The following is a 22,992-nucleotide window of genomic DNA, read 5'->3' as shown; positions in this document are numbered from 1 at the left end:
GGCAAGCACATGTAGGTAAAATGGTTTCATCTCCCCTCACCCATCATCTACACCTCTCCCTGTTATCGAGAAGGTGGAAGTGAAGGAAAAATGTGTTGCATGTGGTTTACTTGTTCTTAACTAGGAGGTACATCCCGGGGGATTCAGAAGGGGAACCTTACGATATCACGTGAGTGTACACTAGGGGGGTTTTTTGCAGATGATGCATAAGCTTATACATTAGGGGTGGGGGCCCTTTTATGTTTTGGCTAATCTTAAATTTAAGTTAAGGGGGGGGGGGGGGAGAGGGGGGGTACTAATCTTTACCCTAGATGTAGATGTAGAAATGACACACAAATACTCATTTGATAAGTCAGTCTCACTGGGTGTTCATGAACTAAGCCCAAAACTAACACTAGGTCTCCTTCATTGATGGTGATTCTTATTGTTAATTATGGTAATCAAAGAACTAATCGTGGCTAATTAAAGGGGCTAATGTTTAGAGAAAATAAGAGAAAAGGCTATGGAAAAAGGTGTAAGAAATGTTCCATAGTAATGCATTCCTACAAGCAAATTAAGCATAACATGGCCACATGAACACCACCACACCCACACCTATACCCTCTCACTCTTTCACTCTTTGATTTTGACCACAAGCTGGTTCTCCTAAGTTGTCCTTATTCTCTTTTGGCATTTGTAAATATTTACTCTATCTTTCTAGTACACTTTGCTTTGCACACTTTGCAAAATTGCCCAATCACCCAAAGACAAAGAGACTATCTATCAGAGGATTAAATAAAAAATGGAGTAATGGAAGGCTACATGGAGTCCCAATGTTGTAGATCCAAGAATATGGGTTTTAAGGGTGGTTCAAATCAAGGAACTTGAGATCCAACCTTGTAAGTCATGATATAAATAGTCTTTCATAATATAAAACAAATATATCATTAAATCATTCTCTCTTTAATATAGGTTTACTATTTTATTCTAGTGTCTATAGTAGTGTAATATACATGTGTCTTTTCAATATTGCGACTGTGTGACCGCTATTTGAATAGTGAATTTCTTAATAGAACCCTTCATTCAGAATTTGTGATAGGAAGGAAGTCATGTGACCGCTATGTGTAAGTCTTGGGACAATCTATGAGAGACGATGACCCTAGAACTATCAAAGCAAAGATGTGCATTGAAGGACACCATTACAAATGCCTTAATACACTATGGATCAGCGGTGGTGAACCTAATAACTAAGGAAACCATGATAGATTTGGGCTTGGAAAAGATGTTATAAAGTAATTAGGTTAGTTGGCTTGCCGACAAAAGTAGAAATTACTTGCCCTCCCAAGTATGTGTACACATGTGGCCTATCCCATGAGTGAGGGCTTTTCACACGGTTGACCATACTCACCCACGAATGTAACTTTAACCATATGTTTTCTTAACCATGGTGAAATGGAGCCAATTTTATCCCCAAAAATGGAGGGGGGAAATGGGGAAGAGCGGGAAAATGGGTTTCCTATCCTGCACATGACTTTTGCCCTATCTTATGCCCTGTACTTTTGCCTCTTCAACCTCCATTGCCCTGGCAGGTAGTACATCGTACCTTCCAGTTTGACTATCTCCCACCTCCCGTTACCTCGAATATCCCTACTGGTATTTCAGCGTTGGAGTTTGCAGATTACTCTACTATTTGGGCCTGGAAGTTAATGATGATTTTGCTGTAATTTGTTCCTCATTTCCTTTACTTTACAACAGGTTTTGCTGCTACTGCAAATAATGCATTGAGAAGGCCTATGTTTCTACTTCAACTCACATGTTTTTGGTTGGAATTTGTTTACAGGTGCTGTAATTTGTTACTAGTTGCTAGAGTAGCTGTAAGCTTCGAAAGGAGATTGTTGGCTTGAAGCAGCTCTAATTCTTCCATACTTTGCTCCAGGTTTTATGTCCATTTCATCCTTCATTTTAAACATGTTAATGATGGTTTTGCTGTAATTTTTTCCTCATTTTCTTTACTTTACAACAGGTTTTGCTGTCCATTTGAGATTATCTTGTTGGGCACCTTTTTGTTATCTAGCCCTTTTATAGGAGTATGGAGAGGCATGATATTGTGATTGTGTTAGATGAGGGTATGGCTGAAAATCATGTGTTGGGATATGTTCATCTTAAAACCGGTGGTACCTACAAGGACTTGAGAGAAGAGATCATCCTTGATAATCTCATCATAGATGAGTTTATATTTTTGGGAGGATCTAGGAAAATTCCAATAGGGGCCAAGCAAGAGGAGAGATGGATAGTTGATGCTGCAGAAGTAACCATCCAATTGAAAATGGAATATGATACACAAGGCAAACGCCAAAAAGTGGACTCAGTTGGAGATAGCAATAAAATGCAGCCAAAGTGTACAGTGTCTCCAGATTTATGTATGCATGATCTTGCTCAAGGGTGTGAAAGCTACAATATGGTGGATGATTCGACTACGTGTGGTAGTGTTTCTAAGAATCGATTGAAGAGTCACCTTGAAACACCATCTGAGGTCAAAAAATGGCAGAGGGAGATTAAGATAGCCAAAGAAAAGTTAAGAGCAAAAGGCAGACATGATAGATTTGAGCTCATGTCAAAGGACAAGGATGGTAAAGCATTGTTTCAGATTTGGTGTGAGGAGTGTGATTGCTCTTATGGTCAAGGGGGTCCTGACACTTTGTATAATTACACACACTCACACATCAACTCAGCATCCCATATGAGGATTATTGGGTTATGTGAGCAAGAGAGCCATAGAAAAGACAGCCTTGGTTCATTGGATGACATTATGGAATTAGGAAAAGAAAAAGTAAATGAAGCAATGTTGGAGGTTTCAACCTTTGCAAGTGAGAGTAATGTGGTGTTTCAACTAGTAACAGAGACTATTGGAGATTATAGCACTCTATCAAAAGTCTATATAAGCTGCATGCTAGATAACAAGTGGATACCACTATTTCCAAAGACAGGATCTCTACGACAATGCATGATTGAGCATATGAAATCCAAGCTACATATCACAAAGGCTAGTGGCATTGATTCTAGTAATCAAGTGAAGAGGGCTGGTGGTCGCCCATCCAAGGTGACAATTATAGATAAGAAGCAAAGAGATCTAAGTGGTTTTTTCAAGAAATGTTCCGCTAAAGGTAAAACTCACATGTTCTAGCTGTGTTTTCCATCAGTTTTGTATTTTCCAAGTGAACATTTTTTCTTATGCTCTATTGTAATGTTTTCTTATAGACAATGACACCTTGCAAACTGCCAATGCATCACGAAAGCCATCAGGTATTTCTCATATGCTTCTATTTTCAATCATTATTTTTGATTTTTTATAGAGATGTTAGGTGTAGCTAGTCATATGGCTTTTGGCTCTCTCTCCATTAGGCAAATTTTCAAGCTTCTATTTTCAATCACTATTTCTGTTTTTTTATAGAGATGTTAGGTGTAGCTAGTCATATGGCTTTTGGCTCTCTCTCCATCAAGTCTATTGGGAACTTAACAGATTCCTCCTTTGCTCATAGGGAGTAGCTTGCTTGCAACCTTGTGTTGGGGTTTTTGGCAAGGGTCATATAACTATGATGGGAATGTGGTTGACTTGAAGCCCTTTTTGGATGATAGTAAGGGAGGTGGCAAATGGCACAATGAGCCAGCAACTAAGGCAACAATTATGATGGGGACAACAGAGTTCATTGAAATTAATGGCACTTTCCGTCATAAGGATTGCAAGCGGATATGTTTGGAGGGAACATACTTTGATAATTTGCAATGTGGTGCATGTGCTACTATTCCTAAAGAACGAGACTTTCGCATGCGAGTGTATCGACAAATTCGATCTTCAGACACTCGTGGATCAAGAGACACAGGAGGTGGTAGACGGTTAGATTATTTGACTCATTTAGAGTTATTGAGAGTAGCAAAAACAAAGTCCACAATGGTTCGGGTATTGAAGAAGGAGATAGCATTCACAAGAACTGAAGTTGTTGCATTGAGCGTGAAGGTTAGAAGTCTTCGGGAGAGCACTATGGAAGCCATGGTGAGGAAAGATGTTAGAAAATTTTGTCAAGATATAATCAATGCTCATGAGCTAGGTCTATTTGAGGGAAAGAAGGCATTGTGGAACTTCTTTGTTGACATTTCACAAAACATTTCAAGAGTAGGTCAAGGGAAGAGATATTCCAATACAACAAAGGAATTATTTGAGACTGTCAAGATATGGGGAGGGACAAGGTTGCATAATTTCTTATCACTTAACCTTGGAGGTCCACACATGTCCACCACAATGAGGTCCACAAGAAAAGCACTTTTCTTTCGAACTGGTTTACAAGAGGATATATTTCAACATGCAAGAGAAGTTTACACTTGTCACATGATGAAGAAAGGTATACCCTTGGGTAGTGTGCCAGTTCTTCTAGCTGAGGATGAAACAGTTGTGAAAAGAATGGTGAGATGGGTGGCACGTGATGATAATTTGGTTGGCTTTTGTGGTAAAAAGCTAGAACACACTTGCATTCCAGACTTTGTCGTGCAAGTTGGTGATGGTCAAGATGGATATCTTAGAGTTGTGGACGCTTTTCAACATAATGTGATTGCTCATTATGCAAGGGTATTGATAGTGAATCCTCTTCTTGAATTCTTGCCAAAGCTAGTTATATTGGTGCAATTGACATGTAATAGGTTTGATTCCATGTTTGTCAGAGAACAGTGGGAGAGCATTCAGCTTTCTTGGAACATTTTTCTAAGGGATGTGGTAGGTCCATTGATAGGACATGCTTCAGATGGGGATAGTAGGCGCAGAAAGTTGATGTTGCAAGATTACTCTTCTTGTCAAGGTCCCAGGTTGTGCATTCCTTGGAAGGGTTGGCCCTTTACAGCACACATCACATTTGATGGGAGTATCAGTGGTTTGCATGATCAAGACTATATCCATAATGGAAAGAAACTTATCAATCCTTTGGATAGTGCATCTAGAAGGTTGGTACTTGGTAGAGAGCTTGTGACTTTGAATCATGTAGCAATTGTATATCAATTATTCAAGGTTGATGAACATGGCTTGCAAGAAGGGGATATTGAGAGGAAGGATAGACAAAATTGGAGAGCTGCACAAAGGATTGCTGCAAAGAAAGTACAAAAGTGTTTGAAGTTATTACAAGAAGGCTATGGTGCTCACAAAGAGCGGACATTGGGCACACGTATGTACTTATCAATAGTAGCATCTTACATTGATATTTTCTTATCACCTACCTTAGACTTGTATGGTCGTGTGAAAGCTGCAGGAAAGGTGTCTTTCTTTTTCAGGTATGCAGAAGTTGCTACCATTGCTATTAGTGATATATGAATAAAGGATTTTGAACGTATTTCCAAGGTTGATGTGGCTAATACTCATGGTTCTTTCTATATGTAGGATTTGGCGCATGTGGATCACTAAGCATGATGCATACTCCCTAAAGCAAAACTTTATCAGTAGAGAAACATTCATTGACATTCAATTGTCATGTCACTTTGTGGTTCTCTTGATAAAGACCTTTAGGGAAAAGCATCCTCACTTGCACGTACCCCTTTCTTGCACGGGATCGGATGCATGTGAGAATTTTTTCAGCAAGGTGGGTGGAATGGTTCGGAATGAAAGATGCTATGATGGCTTTGATTTGCTGAGTAGTACCGGAGCACTTAATAGAATAGCAGAGTTTCAAGCAGGTTCAATTCTTAAATTTCCAGCAGCTCATTCTAAACAAGAAAATATATGGGCTACTTTGGAAAAGGAGAATGGCACTCCTTTGGCCAACCTGGGAGACTATGCTTGTGTGAGTAGTGACAACCATATGGTATCTGCATTGAAAGAGGGATTATTAGAAGCAAAGGCCATAAGTGAGACACTTGGTATGCACGATGAAACTTCTTGGAATGACTCATGGGAGGAGGGAGATCTCTTAGAACTCTTCAACCCTAATCTTGAATATGTGGATGAAGATGAATCATTGGATGATGTTCTACTTTTAGATGAAGATAATCACTTTGATAGTGGTGTTCGAGGTGATCTGGTGGATGAGGAAATTACTAGTGAAAGTGAGCTTCGTCATGTGATTGATTGTCTAATTGATGAGGAGGAGAAGGTGGTTAGTGAAATATCGCCATTTGTTGAAGTGGATGGGAAAGCCATTTCTAAAAGCACACTTGTCAGCCAATTGAATGGAAATCCCACACTATCTAAAGATAGATTAACAAGGGTGAAAAGTGGAGTGTATTTTTCTTTGGAGAAGAAGGCAATGATTCATACAGGAACATGTCTTGGTATAGGATCTGATTGTGCAGTATTGTTTGAAAGCACATCAATAAATGCAAACAAAAAGACAAGAGGAAAAGGAAAAGCTGGGAATACTAGTAAGGGTGCTGTAAACGGCATGTGGTACCTTGGAAGGGTGGCAAGCATGAGGAGAAAGGTTGGAAATTGTCTAAAAGAGACAAGAGGCCCCTTTGATCTATTGGATAGGCCTTTGAATGTTCAAATTCATTTGTCATGGTATCAACAAGCAAAGGGAACTAGGACCTACACATATGACCTTGTTGACAACCAATGTGTGGATTTGGAATCTATAATAGCCTTGGCCAATCTCAACTATGATCGACAAACAAAGAAATACCATCTTGATGAGAATGACTACAAACTTTTCAATGAATATGTGCAGGGCAGAAAAGGTACATTTTCTATTTTTTAAATTTTTGTAAAGTTTATCCATTTTGAAGTTGTCCCTTCCCTTCCCTTCCCTCCTTCCTAGTCCATTTGCAGCCCTACTGCTCCAATCTCTGATGTAGATGAAGGGAACATATGTTTTTGTTAATGTGCTTTCAATCCTTCTTATCACATAGGGATCCTAGGTTTGCAGCATGTAACTTGACAGGGAGCTTATGTTTGTTTTGTAGGATAAATTTGTTGGCAAGCTATGTGGCATGATGCAGCATTTATGAGAAGATGCCCATAGATGTGTCAATGCTAAACTTATGGATTATAGACATGGATTGTTCGGGTGTTACTCTTGTTTAATTTTTAGTTTTTCTAGTAAACATTCAAGATGCATTTTATGTTTTCTACTCTATCAAATTTTGGTTTAGATTCATGGATTGTTCAGGTGTTACTCTTGTGTAACTTCATATTTGCTGCTATTAAACATCCAAGATGCTTTTCAGCTTTTTCATTCTAGTGTTTGTTTTTTAAGGGAGAAGACACTTGTTTATGTTAGTGTGTAATCATTCTTATACTACAGCTTTCTAGCTTGTCCGCCCCAATAACAGTGAATGTAGTTGCTATCTACACTATTCTGAGCAGGTTTAGAGACTGTTGCCAATTATGGGAAAGGATTTGGAGCTGTTTACCTCTGTATTTGGCAATACAACATTCAAATTAGTTCATGTTTTGCAAGTACAGGTCTGCATTGGAAGTTCAGTGAGGTTTGTGCATTGTTTAACCAAGCATTGGCTAGTGGGTTAATGTGATTTTGTTGGTGCAATACCATTCACAGCATGTGAATCAGTGGAGTTTATGCATACATCTAAGATGGTTCAGAATCAAAATCCGAATCTAAATTCGGGAGACGTGTTTGAAGTTTTGGCCTGGGAGGATAAATTGAATGGAACCAAGTATTCCATGTGGAGTTTTATGGTGAATAATGCGTTAGTTGGTAAGAGTATATGGGGCTATGTTAGAGGTGATGAGGCTTGTCTTGTAGATCTAGTTATTGCTTCTGCTACACCTTTGTAAGGAGGTAATGCATATGATATGTAGCTAGCTTCGATAAGGCCAGCTACACCTATTGCTCCCATTGAGGATTAGAGGAGATGGGATTAAGGGATGCCCAAGCTATGCCACTTATAGCCTTGTAAGGAGGTAATGCATATGATATGTAGCTAGCTTCGATAAGGCCAGCTACACCTATTGCTCCCATTGAGGATTAGAGGAGATGGGATTAAGGGATGCCCAAGCTATGCCACTTATAGCCTTGTCCATTAAAAGGATCATCATACCTCGTATCTGTTCCTCCAACATACTTGGAGAATATGTATTGGGCAAGGAAGGAGGCTAGGCTTACTTGAAAAGACATCTTGATAGTATTTCAAGAGCTTTACGTATGGAAATACATTGGTGGATATGTATACTCTTTGTAGATGTACAGCCAATACGTATGCAAAATGGTATAATGTTGCCTTGGTTAGCATGTCGATGTAGGTGATTAGCATGTAATGGATGTAGTGCCAACAAATGAGTGCTCTTATCATCACTATTAGGCATGAATCAAGAACATCTATTTTGATAGATGTAACTTTAACAAATGATGTTATCATCATTATTAGGCTTGAATCAAGAACCACCATGCTAACCATGTATGGTAACAAGTGTGCGGAGGGTGTGCGGAGGGTGTGCGGATGACAGATGGATGTTTGACAAAATACGATAGCCGTCTTATAGTCTTGTTGTTTGACAAAATAGGATAGCCATCTTGACGTAGGTTTAAGGAAAGGGGGGGGACACTAGACTTTTTCTTGTACCTTATAAGCTTAAATAGGGGTGTTTTATAATCCTACATGGATCTTAAATAGGGGGTTTTCTTGAAGTTCATGCACGCAGGTGACGTCCCCCTTTAATGAAGAGTGAATCCCCCGGGAGGTACATATGCTTATGGTTCTACCTTGCAAACATTCCTACCACTCCCTCTGTTTTGTAACTACATGCCAATTTGGCAACAAATGTAGAGCTACAAATTATAATATGCAGATACCATCAAGTGCCATGTCCTGTGTGGGCTTCCAGGAGTTTGATAGAGGTAAGTTCATTTTAGATGTGTGGTTAAGCTAGTTTTCATGTCAATAGGTGCTAAATAAGCCTTTGCAGAATGTCTATAGCACTTTGTAGTATGTCTACATGTGCTAACTAGCACCCTACAATATATCTACAGGTGCTAATTAGCACTTTGTAGGATGTCTACTACCAGGTGCTAATTAGCACACCTTATAGTATATCAACAGTTGCTAATTAGCACTATGTAGTATGTCTATAGTTGTGCATCTATAGATATACTATAGAGTGATAATTAGCTCCTGTGTTCACATACCATAGAGTGCTAATTAACACCATCTCTACGAGAAGGAAGTGCTATTAAGAATTATGCAGGATGTCGGCTAGTGCTAATTAGCACTGTGCCAGATGTCAGCAAGTCCTACTTAGCATGTTTGGCACTATTAATTAGTAGTTCTGTGCCTTAGTTCAAGTCAATAACTACTTAATAACATTGTCTAAGATCACCAGCTCAAATATTTTGGCATTTTGGCTCATGTAGCAAGTGCTAAGGACCACATTACCTAATGTTAGCAAGTGCTACTTAGCACTTTGCTTAAAGTAGCTATGCTATCTAGCAGTATGGTTAAGATAAATTATTATGTGCTACTTAGTAGCACCCACCTTGCTTTATGAGCTAGCTGCCAACATACCTCTATGTATGCCTAGTAGAAGTATATGATTCTATCTCTCTCAATAGTAAGTTGTAGTATATACTAATTAGCACTATTCCTCTTCTGGTGATAATTAGCATCTTCTTGCTATATATATGCTACTTAATAAGGTCCCCTTGTGTTTCCAAGAAGCAATTCTCTAATGTGTTTTATGTTGACATGTGTGACTGTGTAGATCATCATCCTAGCTCATCTACAAAACATACAACAACAGAGAAAATTGCTCAAAGAACACAGCATCAAGAGACTATACCTGTAGACAGGCAAGACAAGGCAACCTCAAAGCTGATCCAACAAGGATGATGTGAGTGGGGAATGATCAAGGATAATGTGGGGATTCACTTATTCAATGGGCATTCGACTAAGGGGACCACTATCGAGACTAAAGACCTTCCTATTCCATCACCAACATCAACATTAAAGCTGATAGAGAAATGATGGCCATGATAGTCGAGAGAATACCGACAGCAAAGATGATAGCTCTGACAATAATGATGATAACAAATGGCAGGAAAGGAACTGGAGAAGCGCACATGCGTAGACGAGAGGGCGGAGGAGGCTGGTCAGAGTACATGTAGTGAGAGCGCTGGGAGCAGAGGCCATGGTGTAGAGAAGGGGAATTTGCAGGATGCAACCAAACCACAGGGTAATGCAAAGGAAGACGATGCTGATGAGTCTGTGGGACAACTATTGTATGTGAAGTGCAAACAAGTATGAAAGAAGTAGCAAAAAGAGGTGAGCTAGACAAGGACCTTGTAGCAGAAGTGATCAAAGACATATCATAAAGACAAGGGAATGTTGCATTGAACAAGGGGCAGGCAGTAGGAGCTAGGAAAGTTGAGCTGGAGACGGAGGTGGCAAAAAGGCAAGGCGAAAAACCTTTGGATGAAACCTCCTGTTTACCAGCTTTCTCCTTTCCTCTGGTTGTAGCTTCACGATTAAGTAGTGATATTTTTGCCAGACTCCGGATGATTTCACCAACTTAGCAACATCCGACTTTGGATTCGACTTATCGGATCACGTGTGTTGGACTGATCCGCTTGCTTCGGAACTGGTCTTTGACTTCTGCCATTCGGATCAGTCGTCCGGATCAATGTGGCTCCAGTCATGATCATCAACATCTTGGAATTCATCTAGCAAATGCAACGTCACTTTGGTTACTTGATGTAGTTGCTTGTTTTCATCATGAGCCTCAAAAAAATTGAGCCTGATCTTGCATGGCACTTCCAACTAGCAATGCTGTTTACGCAGGCAACACGCCATAGATCATTGCACACGGCGATGGTAGCAACATGCAGACAAGAAGCTGATCCAGCCCTGCTGGTGTTGGTTCCCATCTAGACTAGGCGTAGAGATCCTTTGCTTAGAATGCATAAGAAATCCGGGTTGGATTTGGGACAGCAAGTCGGATGGTGCGACTCTGACTGGCGGATGGCAGATCCAGCTACTCTAACAGACAGTGGCTTGTTGACCAATTGGCTCACACTCCGATCACGTGGACTTCCGTCTCTTCTTGGCCAGAACCACTTTACGGGTGTGGAGATCAGAAACAACACTCAGTATCATGTATCAATCTACACATTGTATGGTCAACATTACCAAAATAACGGCAACACCTTTGCCACCACTCGACATCATCCAGCCTTTTCTACCTAGGCCGCCCCTAGCCGAAGTGAACATTAACATCAACACTATATTGGTTGACGATAGCATCGATTGTAAGGAGGAGCCTCACGCAGCATCACGAAGATCGTGTTCAACACCAAAAGCCACCACCCTCTGCACCACATCAAACGTCCAGCCAATTGTCCCCCTTTTTAGCCAATCGATCTCTTTGCACACAAGAAATTGTGGGGATTTCGTGAAAAGCAAGATCACCAAGTGTTTATAGCATTAATGAGCAAAACGATAAAAGATTGATTGCCATTGCAACATGCATTCATTTATTTCTTGAAAGATTGATTGACATTGCAACATGCATTCATTTATTTCTTGAATTCTCTTACATCTTCTTGTTGTGTCAAACATGAAGGAGAAGGTTACCATATGAAAAGGTGTAAGGTGATTGAGATGTGAAGGGGTATGGGTTGCCACCCTTCCAAATACCCTATTAAATGCACACTTATTAATGTTTGCTCGCAAAGTTATATCCTAAAGCTATGAGTAATATTGTCCACTAATCCAAACGTTGTCACACCCTACGGGCACTACTCCCTTCTCTCACATCAAATCACTCACACTCACTCATTGGCATGCATTAGAGACAGGCTTAGTAAGAGGGAATGCTGAATTGCATGATGGGAGAGTGTCCTTGCATTATGACCTGGCCATAAGTGTTTACACACACTTAAACTATGGCTGGGCAAGCGCCCAAAGCTTCTATTTGTCCTATTACTTATACATTGCTTCATCTCATAATACATTGATGCATTACAATACTAAGGAGCACATCCTAGCTCACTACCACATGCTCTTAGAGTGGGAAATACCATTAATTATTCATTGGATCTTTATTGGGCGTCCGTCCAAGTTTGAGATTTGGACACCATTGCTTTAACATACGTTTGGCATGTCCATCCTTGAAATTTGATGTAAATTACTCATGGTTTGGCATATAATTAGGTGTGGAAAACCTTGTTAACTCTAAAATGGGGTTTAACACCACACACAGGTACCATGCCTCAGAATTATTGGTATGATAACAAATGTCATATCATACATGCATGTCTTTTGCATGAGTTAGCTATCGGCCAAATCCCCTCAATTGACAAATGCATGCAAATAGTTTCCTTGAACACTCCTGCAAGCATTGTGAAATTGCTCCTACAAGAGAAAGGGACCTTGGAGGAGCTGGAAATTCCAACATATCTTACTCAGAATATCGCAAGAGTTATGGTTGGATTTGAATTTTATAATAAAATCACCATACTCCAAGCACAACTTTATCCACAACAAGAACACAATTTCATGACCCTCGAGTTATGGGATTTGTTAGGTCAACCAATAATAAAAGCTCATCTAGAGAAAATTCCATTCATAGAGAATATAAACATGCCATGTTTGGGGTACTTTGAACATACAATGTATATAGAATCTAACCCCCTTATGTGTAAGTTTTGTGTGGTGGTTGAGTATGTGTTGGAAGTATATTTGATCTTGGGGCATAATTGGACTATTGCTGCCCACGCACCACTGTGCTTTGCTAGCGATAGGGTCATGATAATGGTCAACAACACAAAGTTGACGATACAATACTGTAAGGAAGAGAATCCAACCCTAATGGATTTCTATGATGCTAAGCGTAAAAAGCTACAAGCCTCTTCCTCGGAAGCCCCTCTACACAAAGACCTGCCATTTGCGTCAATGACCAACTCCAACAAAGTATCTAACCCTTCAACTCCATCCTCACCAACAAAGTCCAATGCTAAAACCTCGCAATCAACAACTATTCTTAAAGAAGTCCCCCAAGTGCAACCATATATCTCTAAAAAGGAACTCAAAGGAAATGCCTTGACCTCGACAACTCCTCATCGACCAACCTCACCAAAGGAGAAGGCTGCATGCTCAAAAGCCTCAACATCAGTAGTCACCACTCCACAAGAGACTCAGGCCTCATCGTCAACAATGCCCATGAGTATCAAAACCGCAACCTCAGTGCCAACCAATGTGAAGGAGGACCCCAAACCTTCCACTTCATCCAAAAAGAAAACTCCACCATGACAGCCAAAATCAAGGTATCTTAATGGTATCAAAATGTGAGTGAAAAAGTAGCTACTTGTAACTCAAGGCTACTACAAAGGTGCAAATCTAATTTGGGTGCCTTGATCATCAAATCCTCTTTCTCAATGCAAAACTCAAAGGCCAAGGAAGACTAAAAGTACTCCACAATGTCGTCCACAAAAGCCTATATTCGAGTTCCTCAAAGAACTCCAACCACTCAACAAGTGTGGGTACCAAAAAGATTACTCAAAACTCAAGGATACTACCAAGGTAATACCAAAGCTTTTATTCCCAAGCATATCAAGAAGTCACCTAACTCAAGGCTACTACAAAGGTGCAAATCTAATTTGGGTGCCTTGATCATCAAATCCTCTTTCTCAATGCAAAACTCAAAGGCCAAGGAAGACTAAAAGTACTCCACAATGTCGTCCACAAAAGCCTATATTCGAGTTCCTCAAAGAACTCCAACCACTCAACAAGTGTGGGTACCAAAAAGATTACTCAAAGCTCAAGGATACTACCAAGGTAATACCAAAGCTTTTATTCCCAAGCATATCAAGAAGTCACCTAAGTATGCATAAAGAAAGAAACCTCAGCACGAGCTCAGCACCAAAAGCATCAGCCCCACCAATTCATAATGTTCATCAAAGATGGGTGCTTGTGCACGTGCTTCTTCAAGAACAAGGATTTATGATGGAAATCCCATCATATGGTTGCTAAGATCAAACAAAGTAAAGAAAGCCTCACCACCATCGACTTCAATTCCTTGGACTTCACTTAAAGTTCGACAAGAATGGAGACCTAAACAACATAAGGCAAGCTACTCTATCCCTCTCGTGCAGAAAACACATACACAAGAGCTTGCATGTTGGGTCACCACCAATGGCAACCAACCAGAAGCTATACCTACTGCCTCAACAATACTCGAGCCACAAATTCAAGAATCAATTCCCACGTCTGCAACATAGACTTATGAGCGCATCAAGGACAAACTCACAAGGCTCTTTTTACCCCTTTGGATGAGAAGCATGAGTGCAGAAGCTACACGGCAGACATAAGAACCTATTCTCTAAAAAAAGGAGAGTAGCCACAAGAACCTCTTACTCGTAAGGTGGTAACAAAAAAAATAAGGAAAAAAAAAAAAGAAAAAGAACAAACAAAAACACAAGGGAGTCACACAAATGGCCTACCTAAAAATGGTAGAATATCACAAGAAACTCCCAATGATCTTCAATAGCCAATACATTTTTGTTAAGCTTATAGCTTACTATTCTTTTGGGTAAGTTAATGTAGCATTTCTCCATCAGTACATATCCATACTCATGCATTGGAGAACAGTTTCACCAGAGCCTCACCATTGACAACCTTCCATCTCTCTGGATGGGGGGGCCATGGTGGGCAAAATCCTGGTCAATGGTACAACCCATCGCCTGGAATTTTCCTTCAAATTGCAAACTTCTCCAAACAAAATCTTAAGTATTCACAACACATTAATCTCTAATCCTTAGAGAAGATGTCTATATTCGCCTTGCAAGTCGACATAATTCTTTCATGCCTCGCCAACAAGTGGCTACTTCAATAAGCAGCTCAATAAGAGTCTATGTACTTCATGTATATTTGCTTCATAGAGCACTTAAATATACATAAAAGCATAAAAAACACAAAGAAAGAAGCATGCAGGAAGAACAGGTCCTACTCAACAACATTTGGCAAGAATCCTGCCACAAAAAGGGACATCATCAAAGGTCAAATTCTTCAAGTAATGAATGTTGTTTCAATGAATCAAATGAGGAACTGAGCATCATAATCTCGTTTTGATGATTTGATCTACGTTCTCCCGGATCCTTCCTTCTCTTCTCCCCCATTATTAACATCTCTTAGATTGTTGCCAAAAACACAAATAACATGTAACTCTGCTTATGATTGCCAAAATCAGAGTAAAAAATATACGCTTAAAAAAATGCTCATCACAAAAATATAAAAATGCAATCACTCGCAAAACCCCCACCACCACCACCCTGTTAGGAATTCCCACTAAATCACTAACCTTTTCATTTACTAACTAACCTTTCTCATTCCTTCCGAAGGAACAAGAACCATTGAACATCACTCAACATTAAAAGCCATCAACACAGCTTGTCAATTCTCCCCACACAAAGGTCTTTAATGTGATCTCACGAGGATGTGATCAACATATCAGGAAGGAGGGATTGTTAACCCATTCTTAAGGTTAACAAGAGCTACTTCCATTATCTTACATCAAGGAGTCAAGGCAGATACATCAAAAGGTCATACACTCAAGAAACGAAGCTATGGTTTCCAAATCTACAACTTGGATGGGTGCCTGTAATGGTCCGATGGAATACTTATGGCGATTTCCGCTTCAAGAGCGTGTGGTAGTAAGTTAGGATGAAGTCCCAACAAGTGATGTACTTCATGGATATATTATGAAAGTAGTTATTGTAATAGCATTATGCCTCTTATGAGCCTAAAGTTCCTGGTTGGCCCATAGTTTGAGTGTGAACACTTATGGCCATGTATCTAAGTGAATATCTCTCATAATACAAAGAACTATCCCATCATGCAATAGAGTCTTGCTCTTGCTAATCCTCTTGATAATCACTCTCTAATCCATGCTAGTGAGTGTGTGTGTGTGAGTGAAGTGAAGTGAGAGGAGGGATGAGTACACGTAGTGCAACGCGACGGTGTGACAACGCTCATGGGAGGCCCGGGGGATTCAGAAGGGGAACCTTACGATATCACGTGAGTGTACACTAGGGGGGTTTTTTGCAGATGATGCATAAGCTTATACATTAGGGGTGGGGGCCCTTTTATGTTTTGGCTAATCTTAAATTTAAGTTAAGGGGGGGGGGGAGAGGGGGGGTACTAATCTTTACCCTAGATGTAGATGTAGAAATGACACACAAATACTCATTTGATAAGTCAGTCTCACTGGGTGTTCATGAACTAAGCCCAAAACTAACACTAGGTCTCCTTCATTGATGGTGATTCTTATTGTTAATTATGGTAATCAAAGAACTAATCGTGGCTAATTAAAGGGGCTAATGTTTAGAGAAAATAAGAGAAAAGGCTATGGAAAAAGGTGTAAGAAATGTTCCATAGTAATGCATTCCTACAAGCAAATTAAGCATAACATGGCCACATGAACACCACCACACCCACACCTATACCCTCTCACTCTTTCACTCTTTGATTTTGACCACAAGCTGGTTCTCCTAAGTTGTCCTTATTCTCTTTTGGCATTTGTAAATATTTACTCTATCTTTCTAGTACACTTTGCTTTGCACACTTTGCAAAATTGCCCAATCACCCAAAGACAAAGAGACTATCTATCAGAGGATTAAATAAAAAATGGAGTAATGGAAGGCTACATGGAGTCCCAATGTTGTAGATCCAAGAATATGGGTTTTAAGGGTGGTTCAAATCAAGGAACTTGAGATCCAACCTTGTAAGTCATGATATAAATAGTCTTTCATAATATAAAACAAATATATCATTAAATTATTCTCTCTTTAATATAGGTTTACTATTTTATTCTAGTGTCTATAGTAGTGTAATATACATGTGTCTTTTCAATATTGCGACTGTGTGACCGCTATTTGAATAGTGAATTTCTTAATAGAACCCTTCATTCAGAATTTGTGATAGGAAGGAAGTCATGTGACCGCTATGTGTAAGTCTTGGGACAATCTATGAGAGACGATGACCCTAGAACTATCAAAGCAAAGATGTGCATTGAAGGACACCATTACAAATGCCTTAATACACTATGGATCAGCGGTGGTGAACCTAATAACTAAGGAAACCATGATAGATTTGGGCTTGGAAAAGATGTTATAAAGTAATTAGGCTAGTTGGCTTGCCGACAAAAGTAGAAATTACTTGCCCTCCCAAGTATGTGTACACATGTGGCCTATCCCATGAGTGAGGGCTTTTCACACGGTTGACCATACTCACCCACGAATGTAACTTTAACCATATGTTTTCTTAACCATGGTGAAATGGAGCCAATTTTATCCCCAAAAATGGAGGGGGGAAATGGGGAAGAGCGGGAAAATGGGTTTCCTATCCTGCACATGACTTTTGCCCTATCTTATGCCCTGTACTTTTGCCTCTTCAACCTCCATTGCCCTGGCAGGTAGTACATCGTACCTTCCAGTTTGACTATCTCCCACCTCCCGTTACCTCGAATATCCCTACTGGTATTTCAGCGTTGGAGTTTGCAGATTACTCTACTATTTGGGCCTGGAAGTTAATGATGATTTTGCTGTAATTTGTTCCTCATTTCCTTTACTTTACAACAGGTTTTGCTGCTACTGCAAATAATGCATTGAGAAGGCCTATGTTTCTACTTCAACTCACATGTTTTTGGTTGGAATTTGTTTACAGGTGCTGTAATTTGTTACTAGTTGCTAGAGTAGCTGTAAGCTTCGAAAGGAGATTGTTGGCTTGAAGCAGCTCTAATTCTTCCATACTTTGCTCCAGGTTTTATGTCCATTTCATCCTTCATTTTAAACATGTTAATGATGGTTTTGCTGTAATTTTTTCCTCATTTTCTTTACTTTACAACAGGTTTTGCTGTCCATTTGAGATTATCTTGTTGGGCACCTTTTTGTTATCTAGCCCTTTTATAGGAGTATGGAGAGGCATGATATTGTGATTGTGTTAGATGAGGGTATGGCTGAAAATCATGTGTTGGGATATGTTCATCTTAAAACCGGTGGTACCTACAAGGACTTGAGAGAAGAGATCATCCTTGATAATCTCATCATAGATGAGTTTATATTTTTGGGAGGATCTAGGAAAATTCCAATAGGGGCCAAGCAAGAGGAGAGATGGATAGTTGATGCTGCAGAAGTAACCATCCAATTGAAAATGGAATATGATACACAAGGCAAACGCCAAAAAGTGGACTCAGTTGGAGATAGCAATAAAATGCAGCCAAAGTGTACAGTGTCTCCAGATTTATGTATGCATGATCTTGCTCAAGGGTGTGAAAGCTACAATATGGTGGATGATTCGACTACGTGTGGTAGTGTTTCTAAGAATCGATTGAAGAGTCACCTTGAAACACCATCTGAGGTCAAAAAATGGCAGAGGGAGATTAAGATAGCCAAAGAAAAGTTAAGAGCAAAAGGCAGACATGATAGATTTGAGCTCATGTCAAAGGACAAGGATGGTAAAGCATTGTTTCAGATTTGGTGTGAGGAGTGTGATTGCTCTTATGGTCAAGGGGGTCCTGACACTTTGTATAATTACACACACTCACACATCAACTCAGCATCCCATATGAGGATTATTGGGTTATGTGAGCAAGAGAGCCATAGAAAAGACAGCCTTGGTTCATTGGATGACATTATGGAATCAGGAAAAGAAAAAGTAAATGAAGCAATGTTGGAGGTTTCAACCTTTGCAAGTGAGAGTAATGTGGTGTTTCAACTAGTAACAGAGACTATTGGAGATTATAGCACTCTATCAAAAGTCTATATAAGCTGCATGCTAGATAACAAGTGGATACCACTATTTCCAAAGACAGGATCTCTACGACAATGCATGATTGAGCATATGAAATCCAAGCTACATATCACAAAGGCTAGTGGCATTGATTCTAGTAATCAAGTGAAGAGGGCTGGTGGTCGCCCATCCAAGGTGACAATTATAGATAAGAAGCAAAGAGATCTAAGTGGTTTTTTCAAGAAATGTTCCGCTAAAGGTAAAACTCACATGTTCTAGCTGTGTTTTCCATCAGTTTTGTATTTTCCAAGTGAACATTTTTTCTTATGCTCTATTGTAATGTTTTCTTATAGACAATGACACCTTGCAAACTGCCAATGCATCACGAAAGCCATCAGGTATTTCTCATATGCTTCTATTTTCAATCATTATTTTTGATTTTTTATAGAGATGTTAGGTGTAGCTAGTCATATGGCTTTTGGCTCTCTCTCCATTAGGCAAATTTTCAAGCTTCTATTTTCAATCACTATTTCTGTTTTTTTATAGAGATGTTAGGTGTAGCTAGTCATATGGCTTTTGGCTCTCTCTCCATCAAGTCTATTGGGAACTTAACAGATTCCTCCTTTGCTCATAGGGAGTAGCTTGCTTGCAACCTTGTGTTGGGGTTTTTGGCAAGGGTCATATAACTATGATGGGAATGTGGTTGACTTGAAGCCCTTTTTGGATGATAGTAAGGGAGGTGGCAAATGGCACAATGAGCCAGCAACTAAGGCAACAATTATGATGGGGACAACAGAGTTCATTGAAATTAATGGCACTTTCCGTCATAAGGATTGCAAGCGGATATGTTTGGAGGGAACATACTTTGATAATTTGCAATGTGGTGCATGTGCTACTATTCCTAAAGAACGAGACTTTCGCATGCGAGTGTATCGACAAATTCGATCTTCAGACACTCGTGGATCAAGAGACACAGGAGGTGGTAGACGGTTAGATTATTTGACTCATTTAGAGTTATTGAGAGTAGCAAAAACAAAGTCCACAATGGTTCGGGTATTGAAGAAGGAGATAGCATTCACAAGAACTGAAGTTGTTGCATTGAGCGTGAAGGTTAGAAGTCTTCGGGAGAGCACTATGGAAGCCATGGTGAGGAAAGATGTTAGAAAATTTTGTCAAGATATAATCAATGCTCATGAGCTAGGTCTATTTGAGGGAAAGAAGGCATTGTGGAACTTCTTTGTTGACATTTCACAAAACATTTCAAGAGTAGGTCAAGGGAAGAGATATTCCAATACAACAAAGGAATTATTTGAGACTGTCAAGATATGGGGAGGGACAAGGTTGCATAATTTCTTATCACTTAACCTTGGAGGTCCACACATGTCCACCACAATGAGGTCCACAAGAAAAGCACTTTTCTTTCGAACTGGTTTACAAGAGGATATATTTCAACATGCAAGAGAAGTTTACACTTGTCACATGATGAAGAAAGGTATACCCTTGGGTAGTGTGCCAGTTCTTCTAGCTGAGGATGAAACAGTTGTGAAAAGAATGGTGAGATGGGTGGCACGTGATGATAATTTGGTTGGCTTTTGTGGTAAAAATCTAGAACACACTTGCATTCCAGACTTTGTCGTGCAAGTTGGTGATGGTCAAGATGGATATCTTAGAGTTGTGGACGCTTTTCAACATAATGTGATTGCTCATTATGCAAGGGTATTGATAGTGAATCCTCTTCTTGAATTCTTGCCAAAGCTAGTTATATTGGTGCAATTGACATGTAATAGGTTTGATTCCATGTTTGTCAGAGAACAGTGGGAGAGCATTCAGCTTTCTTGGAACATTTTTCTAAGGGATGTGGTAGGTCCATTGATAGGACATGCTTCAGATGGGGATAGTAGGCGCAGAAAGTTGATGTTGCAAGATTACTCTTCTTGTCAAGGTCCCAGGTTGTGCATTCCTTGGAAGGGTTGGCCCTTTACAGCACACATCACATTTGATGGGAGTATCAGTGGTTTGCATGATCAAGACTATATCCATAATGGAAAGAAACTTATCAATCCTTTGGATAGTGCATCTAGAAGGTTGGTACTTGGTAGAGAGCTTGTGACTTTGAATCATGTAGCAATTGTATATCAATTATTCAAGGTTGATGAACATGGCTTGCAAGAAGGGGATATTGAGAGGAAGGATAGACAAAATTGGAGAGCTGCACAAAGGATTGCTACAAAGAAAGTACAAAAGTGTTTGAAGTTATTACAAGAAGGCTATGGTGCTCACAAAGAGCGGACATTGGGCACACGTATGTACTTATCAATAGTAGCATCTTACATTGATATTTTCTTATCACCTACCTTAGACTTGTATGGTCGTGTGAAAGCTGCAGGAAAGGTGTCTTTCTTTTTCAGGTATGCAGAAGTTGCTACCATTGCTATTAGTGATATATGAATAAAGGATTTTGAACGTATTTCCAAGGTTGATGTGGCTAATACTCATGGTTCTTTCTATATGTAGGATTTGGCGCATGTGGATCACTAAGCATGATGCATACTCCCTAAAGCAAAACTTTATCAGTAGAGAAACATTCATTGACATTCAATTGTCATGTCACTTTGTGGTTCTCTTGATAAAGACCTTTAGGGAAAAGCATCCTCACTTGCACGTACCCCTTTCTTGCACGGGATCGGATGCATGTGAGAATTTTTTCAGCAAGGTGGGTGGAATGGTTCGGAATGAAAGATGCTATGATGGCTTTGATTTGCTGAGTAGTACCGGAGCACTTAATAGAATAGCAGAGTTTCAAGCAGGTTCAATTCTTAAATTTCCAGCAGCTCATTCTAAACAAGAAAATATATGGGCTACTTTGGAAAAGGAGAATGGCACTCCTTTGGCCAACCTGGGAGACTATGCTTGTGTGAGTAGTGACAACCATATGGTATCTGCATTGAAAGAGGGATTATTAGAAGCAAAGGCCATAAGTGAGACACTTGGTATGCACGATGAAACTTCTTGGAATGACTCATGGGAGGAGGGAGATCTCTTAGAACTCTTCAACCCTAATCTTGAATATGTGGATGAAGATGAATCATTGGATGATGTTCTACTTTTAGATGAAGATAATCACTTTGATAGTGGTGTTCGAGGTGATCTGGTGGATGAGGAAATTACTAGTGAAAGTGAGCTTCGTCATGTGATTGATTGTCTAATTGATGAGGAGGAGAAGGTGGTTAGTGAAATATCGCCATTTGTTGAAGTGGATGGGAAAGCCATTTCTAAAAGCACACTTGTCAGCCAATTGAATGGAAATCCCACACTATCTAAAGATAGATTAACAAGGGTGAAAAGTGGAGTGTATTTTTCTTTGGAGAAGAAGGCAATGATTCATACAGGAACATGTCTTGGTATAGGATCTGATTGTGCAGTATTGTTTGAAAGCACATCAATAAATGCAAACAAAAAGACAAGAGGAAAAGGAAAAGCTGGGAATACTAGTAAGGGTGCTGTAAACGGCATGTGGTACCTTGGAAGGGTGGCAAGCATGAGGAGAAAGGTTGGAAATTGTCTAAAAGAGACAAGAGGCCCCTTTGATCTATTGGATAGGCCTTTGAATGTTCAAATTCATTTGTCATGGTATCAACAAGCAAAGGGAACTAGGACCTACACATATGACCTTGTTGACAACCAATGTGTGGATTTGGAATCTATAATAGCCTTGGCCAATCTCAACTATGATCGACAAACAAAGAAATACCATCTTGATGAGAATGACTACAAACTTTTCAATGAATATGTGCAGGGCAGAAAAGGTACATTTTCTATTTTTTAAATTTTTGTAAAGTTTATCCATTTTGAAGTTGTCCCTTCCCTTCCCTTCCCTCCTTCCTAGTCCATTTGCAGCCCTACTGCTCCAATCTCTGATGTAGATGAAGGGAACATATGTTTTTGTTAATGTGCTTTCAATCCTTCTTATCACATAGGGATCCTAGGTTTGCAGCATGTAACTTGACAGGGAGCTTATGTTTGTTTTGTAGGATAAATTTGTTGGCAAGCTATGTGGCATGATGCAGCATTTATGAGAAGATGCCCATAGATGTGTCAATGCTAAACTTATGGATTATAGACATGGATTGTTCGGGTGTTACTCTTGTTTAATTTTTAGTTTTTCTAGTAAACATTCAAGATGCATTTTATGTTTTCTACTCTATCAAATTTTGGTTTAGATTCATGGATTGTTCAGGTGTTACTCTTGTGTAACTTCATATTTGCTGCTATTAAACATCCAAGATGCTTTTCAGCTTTTTC

General features: G+C 39.7%; 5 protein-coding genes across 6 annotated transcripts; all 5 read left to right on the top strand.

Annotated features, from left to right (window-relative positions):
• The first annotated feature begins 1,823 nt into the window (after nucleotides 1-1,823).
• Nucleotides 1,824-7,144, top strand: LOC147632915 (uncharacterized). Of its 2 annotated transcripts, XM_086805754.1 has the most exons (3): nucleotides 2,618-3,143; nucleotides 3,238-3,282; nucleotides 6,916-7,144. In XM_086805754.1, the coding sequence occupies exons 1-3, from the start codon at nucleotides 2,720-2,722 to the stop codon at nucleotides 6,918-6,920; spliced, it is 474 nt and encodes a 157-aa protein (XP_086661880.1). In that variant the 5' UTR covers nucleotides 2,618-2,719; the 3' UTR covers nucleotides 6,921-7,144. The 2 variants fall into 2 exon arrangements, 1 of the variants encoding a protein (XP_086661880.1); XR_015267029.1 differs by lacking the exons at nucleotides 2,618-3,143; nucleotides 3,238-3,282 and adding an exon at nucleotides 1,824-1,915.
• Nucleotides 3,668-5,332, top strand: LOC147632917 (uncharacterized). The gene has a single exon (XM_086806805.1). The coding sequence runs from the start codon at nucleotides 3,668-3,670 to the stop codon at nucleotides 5,330-5,332; it is 1,665 nt and encodes a 554-aa protein (XP_086662931.1).
• On the top strand, nucleotides 5,406-6,710 carry LOC147632916 (uncharacterized). Its single transcript, XM_086806804.1, has one exon. The coding sequence runs from the start codon at nucleotides 5,409-5,411 to the stop codon at nucleotides 6,708-6,710; it is 1,302 nt and encodes a 433-aa protein (XP_086662930.1). The 5' UTR covers nucleotides 5,406-5,408.
• Nucleotides 7,145-19,473: 12,329 nt separating the features above from the next.
• LOC147632914 (uncharacterized) lies at nucleotides 19,474-21,138 on the top strand. Its single transcript, XM_086806803.1, has one exon. The coding sequence runs from the start codon at nucleotides 19,474-19,476 to the stop codon at nucleotides 21,136-21,138; it is 1,665 nt and encodes a 554-aa protein (XP_086662929.1).
• Nucleotides 21,139-21,211: 73 nt separating this feature from the next.
• Nucleotides 21,212-22,516, top strand: LOC147632913 (uncharacterized). The gene has a single exon (XM_086805893.1). The coding sequence runs from the start codon at nucleotides 21,215-21,217 to the stop codon at nucleotides 22,514-22,516; it is 1,302 nt and encodes a 433-aa protein (XP_086662019.1). The 5' UTR covers nucleotides 21,212-21,214.
• Nucleotides 22,517-22,992: the final 476 nt, after the last annotated feature.

Source organism: Cibotium barometz, chromosome 12 (genome assembly GCF_041138505.1).
Source record: "Cibotium barometz isolate CiBa-2024 chromosome 12, ASM4113850v1, whole genome shotgun sequence".
Classification (NCBI taxonomy): Eukaryota; Viridiplantae; Streptophyta; class Polypodiopsida; order Cyatheales; family Cibotiaceae; genus Cibotium; species Cibotium barometz.
Note: the sequence above shows the minus strand (reverse complement) of the source record. Positions and strands in the feature narration are given on the sequence as shown.

Excerpts from the sequence above, each read along its gene's own strand:
- LOC147632915 (XM_086805754.1), top strand. The coding sequence starts at position 2,720 with ATGAGGATTATTGGGTTATGTGAGCAAGAGAGCCATAGAAAAGACAGC. Across the intron at positions 3,144-3,237 it reads CAAGAAATGTTCCGCTAAAG|ACAATGACACCTTGCAAACT; the intron begins GTAAAACTCACA and ends GTTTTCTTATAG.
- LOC147632916 (XM_086806804.1), top strand. The coding sequence starts at position 5,409 with ATGTGGATCACTAAGCATGATGCATACTCCCTAAAGCAAAACTTTATC.
- LOC147632914 (XM_086806803.1), top strand. The coding sequence starts at position 19,474 with ATGGGGACAACAGAGTTCATTGAAATTAATGGCACTTTCCGTCATAAG.
- LOC147632917 (XM_086806805.1), top strand. The coding sequence starts at position 3,668 with ATGGGGACAACAGAGTTCATTGAAATTAATGGCACTTTCCGTCATAAG.
- LOC147632913 (XM_086805893.1), top strand. The coding sequence starts at position 21,215 with ATGTGGATCACTAAGCATGATGCATACTCCCTAAAGCAAAACTTTATC.